This window comes from Denticeps clupeoides, chromosome 12 (genome assembly GCF_900700375.1).
Source record: "Denticeps clupeoides chromosome 12, fDenClu1.1, whole genome shotgun sequence".
Lineage (NCBI taxonomy): Eukaryota > Metazoa > Chordata > Actinopteri > Clupeiformes > Denticipitidae > Denticeps > Denticeps clupeoides.
Window position 1 is genome coordinate 20,177,870 of NC_041718.1, and position 4,055 is coordinate 20,181,924.

At 50.0% G+C, this 4,055-nt stretch overlaps 1 protein-coding gene across 2 annotated transcripts; it reads right to left on the minus strand.

The window, feature by feature from the left end:
- Nucleotides 1-1,316: 1,316 nt before the first annotated feature.
- LOC114801247 (zinc finger protein 235-like) lies at nt 1,317-3,819 on the minus strand. 2 transcript variants are annotated; one of them, XR_003751473.1, is made up of 3 exons: nt 3,539-3,819; nt 2,386-3,235; nt 1,317-2,355 (listed from the first exon to the last, which is right to left on the minus strand). XR_003751473.1 is itself a non-coding variant. In XM_028999307.1 (2 exons), the coding sequence occupies exons 1-2, from the start codon at nt 3,717-3,719 to the stop codon at nt 2,475-2,477; spliced, it is 942 nt and encodes a 313-aa protein (XP_028855140.1). In that variant the 5' UTR covers nt 3,720-3,819; the 3' UTR covers nt 1,317-2,474. The 2 variants fall into 2 exon arrangements, 1 of the variants encoding a protein (XP_028855140.1); XM_028999307.1 differs by having other exon boundaries at nt 1,317-3,235.
- Between the last annotated feature and the right edge of the window lie 236 nt (nt 3,820-4,055).

Consider the following 4,055-nt stretch of genomic DNA (forward strand, 5'->3'; position numbering starts at 1 on the left):
CAACCACTACATCATTCATCAGAGGAACAGAACGTAATTAATAATGATGTTAATGAATAATATCTCCAGCTAGACACACACACGCACGCTTACCGCTGAGCGACAAGCTCTCGGATGTCGTGACCAAATAGGTTTAAAGCACCCATAATTCTTCAATTGGAGTAAATAATAATTGGAGTAAAAAATGATAGTGGCTAATAGTTACAACAAAAAAAAAACGACAGGGCTCTGATTGGCAGATCAGAGGTGGTACTGGTGGTAGTAGCCTAGTGGTAACACACTCGCCTATGAACCAGAAGACCCGGGTTCGAATCCCACTTACTACCATTGTGTCCCTGAGCAAGACACTTAACCCTAAGTTGCTCCAGGGAGACTATCCCTGTAACTACTGGTTGTAAGTCGCTCTGGATAAGGGCGTCTGATAAATGCTGTAAATGTAAATGTAAATGCAGATGGCCTCTGTGTTGTAATCGTTTGATTTTTTTTCCCTCTTTATTTTCCTGGCTTTCACAGAATTCAATCAATTTTAACCGGTTAATGACCTTTAGTGCTAATTAATCTAATTTTCAGCGAGTTATCGATTTCACTGAACGGCTGTTAAATCCCGACGCGCTGCGAGTGTACTGGGTTTATGTGGTCAGTAGTGTGGCCTGCTGGACGTATGAGCAACAGCTTCTCAGCAGTGAGTGTGTGTGTGTGTGTGTTTGTGGGGGGGGGAGCTCCTTGGAGACAGCAGGCTGACTCGAAATGAAATTGTCGCGGCAGTGAGAAATGCTTCTCTGAAGATAAAGGGATAGATAAAGGCCCACCAGGCCATTGGCCACAGGGTCTCCCCGCGGCTGGGTGATTACGTTACGGGCGTTACGGGTGGCGTGTCTGTGGACATGAAATAACTTGGATTAATGAGACTCTAGGGACTCTTTAAGATGTAATGTGTGGGGCGTGTTCACTGATATCACTGGCTCACCAATCAGAGTTCTTCAATTAAAGCACTGATGTACAGAAGGGTCAAGTGTGGGGGGTGTCAACTGTAGGGCTTGTCAAAGCCCATTGGGACATACTGTATGTGATTTTGGCCAATATAAGAAATAAATGTTGTTGTTGTTGTTGATGGACTGCATGTTGGTGTCGTGGTCACGTTTGTGTACAAAGGGTGCAGAAAAATGGAGGGAAAATGAGGAGCTGTCAATCATGCTTACAGGCCCCTCCCCCCTTTAAAAAAAACGAACTATCCACCCATATAATGGCATTAACCCAAATGTTAACAGCATTTACTGCGTCACACAAGTGAATGATTGTGCCGAGGAGAGAAAAAATTATTTTTAGATCTTTTTATTGAAAGTGAGATCTGTTAAAGGATAACATCTCCTGATGATCTGGACTTATATCATCAGGGACGGGCTTACGTCTCATCGTCCCATCGGCGTGGTAATGAAGAGCTGCGGTAGACGATGACCTTTGCAGAGGGAGGGTGGCAATGGCCTCGATGTACCTCTTCTCTCTGTCCCCGAGTGAAGTGAGGTCATTTAATCTGTTTTTTAATCGCTATGGAAATCTCACACATGTAGACGTTTTTGAAGAGTTTTAAACGTTGGAACCCAGTGTGAAAATGACTGCTAGTCAGTTGATAATAGATTTTAACCCTGTGGTCATCATCATATTAAAATAACTTTTAAACTTATGTGACATAAAGTGACATCAGAACATGAACAGTGAATTGGTAGCTAAATGTCTGAAACCCTATTGTAGGAAGACAAATGTTCAAAGCTTTGGCCACCACTTCTGACCAATGTTCTCAAAGAACCTCTGAGTCCTTCACAGAACTGCTGTATGTACACTGAGATTAGACTGAGGGTTTGAGTTCCTTCATGGTTGATGCAGAGTGCAGAAAACATTGGATCCTTTTGGGCAGCGGTGGCCTTACGGCTAAGGAATCGGACCCGTAATCGGAATCGCCAAGGTACCGTCCCCACACACCTGCTCCCCGGGCGCCTGGCATGGCTGCCCACTGCTCACCAAGGGTGATGGTTAAACACAGAGGACACATTTCACCGTGTGGTCACAATGACAAACGCGCCACTTTCACTTACTCTGTGTTGGCCCATAAATAAAATCCCAATAAAATACAATTTGCATTTGCGGATGCAACGTGCCCAAAAAAAGGCGAAAAATGGAGTGTGAGTACTTTTTCAAGGCACATGTAACATGTACTTTCTTCTACAGAATCTTGTCATTCACGCTCCAAGACCACAGGGTCATTTTGGTTAAAAAAAGTACATCCAGGCCCCAACCCTCACCCTTATACGCCGGACACCGTTAGATGACCCCGACCATTACGAGGGATCCTGGAAATATAAAATGAAGCTCACGTTAATCCCCATCAGTCATGGCAGCGATAGACACCTTATTAACGAACCGGCGAATTTGTGTATAAAGTAGATCTGTAGTGACGGATCCGGGATGCACCGGAAATCTCAGTCGGTATGCGGGTGGGACCCCAGTTTGTCCGTGAGCATCCTGTGCACTTTCAGGTGCCTCTTCATCAGGTTGGAGCGGGAGAAGCAGCGCCTGCAGACCGGGCAGCTGTAGGGCCGCTCCCCGGTGTGGATGCGCAGGTGGGCCTTCAGGTTGGCCGTCTGGGTGAAGCTCTTCCCGCAGAAGGTGCAGCGGAACGGCCGCTCGCCGGTGTGAATGCGCAGGTGCACCTCCAGGCGCGAGGCCGTGAAGAAGAACCTGTCGCACATGCAGCAGTACTTCTCCTTCTCGTTGGAGCGCACGTGCGCCTGGAGCTCCGCCGATCCGGCGAAGAGTTTGCCGCAGACCTTGCAGGGCGCCAGGCCGGCGTGAGTCTTCGCGCGGGCCTTCGCACTCGTCTCGTGCGAGCGAGTGCAGGGACGCGTGCTCGGCCTGTTCAAGACGTGCTCGTGGGTTTGCTGGGCCTCGCTCGCTGCGGCCTGCTTGCTGACGCTGGCGAAGTCCAGGGTGGCTGCTGACAGAATGTGAGGGTCAGAGGTCAGATCTGAGAGGGTGCAGTCTCTGGACTCCGACTCGGCCTTGATCTGCGGGGCCGGGATGTCTGGAACGTTCTTCGCAGGGGTCGCCTGCAGACGCTCGGTCTGTGGGTGAAAGTCGGAGAGCGCCAGATCATGCGGCTCCTCTTCCTGTGTGATGCCTGGCTCCTGTTTGACCTCTGTGTGTATGGATCCTGACCTCCTGACTTCTTCACACAGTGTGTCTGGAAATGAGAACCATATATGTAATACAAATATCTCCACAGAAATCTCGTATTTGTCCTCATCATCACCAGTGACTGTAACATGGTAATAACAATAAAGCCATAACAGTTGTATAAATTAATTTGCGGTAAAATGAGTTCTGCGTGCCGATTGGTCAGCTGGGTTCAAGCTGTGTGCTGATTGGTCGGTCTCCCGAACCCCAACAACAGCTTGAGGAACTTGATGGAACGCGGGGTCTCCCCAACGCCGATCTACAGTGGAAGTGACGTCACGATTAGACGCGACTGAGAGCAGAAACTGACCGTGTCGGCGATCCGCCGCCGTCTCCTCCAGCTGCCGCTTCAGGTGGCTGTTCTCCTGCTTGATCAGGGCCATCTCTTCGTGCAGCTCGGAGATGGTCTCCTCCACCGCGCGGTAAATCTCCTCGGCCGCCAGCAGGAGCCGCTCCGTCAGGAAGGCGTTGAGGGAGCGCAGTCTGGTCATCGCGGCGTTACCGTCGCCTCGTAGGCCAGAGAGAAGCAGACGGCGAGCGGCCACCGCGCCTTTCCGCACACTTCACCTACTTCCGCGTCCAGCCAGGGTTGCCAGATCCTGCGACAGGAGCGCGCCGAAAACCAGCGACATCGTCCACAAAAGGACGCAGCGAGGCCGCGATGCGAGCTGGGACGGGTTAAACGCGATGTATTTCACGCAGAGACATCCGCAACGAAATGCCAGCAAAGTATTTTGCGGGACGGATTTATTGACTCATTTGGCAACAAGAAGTCTTACGCTTCCTGTGTGCCACCGGATTACCGTAAAAACACCTAAAATGAGGCT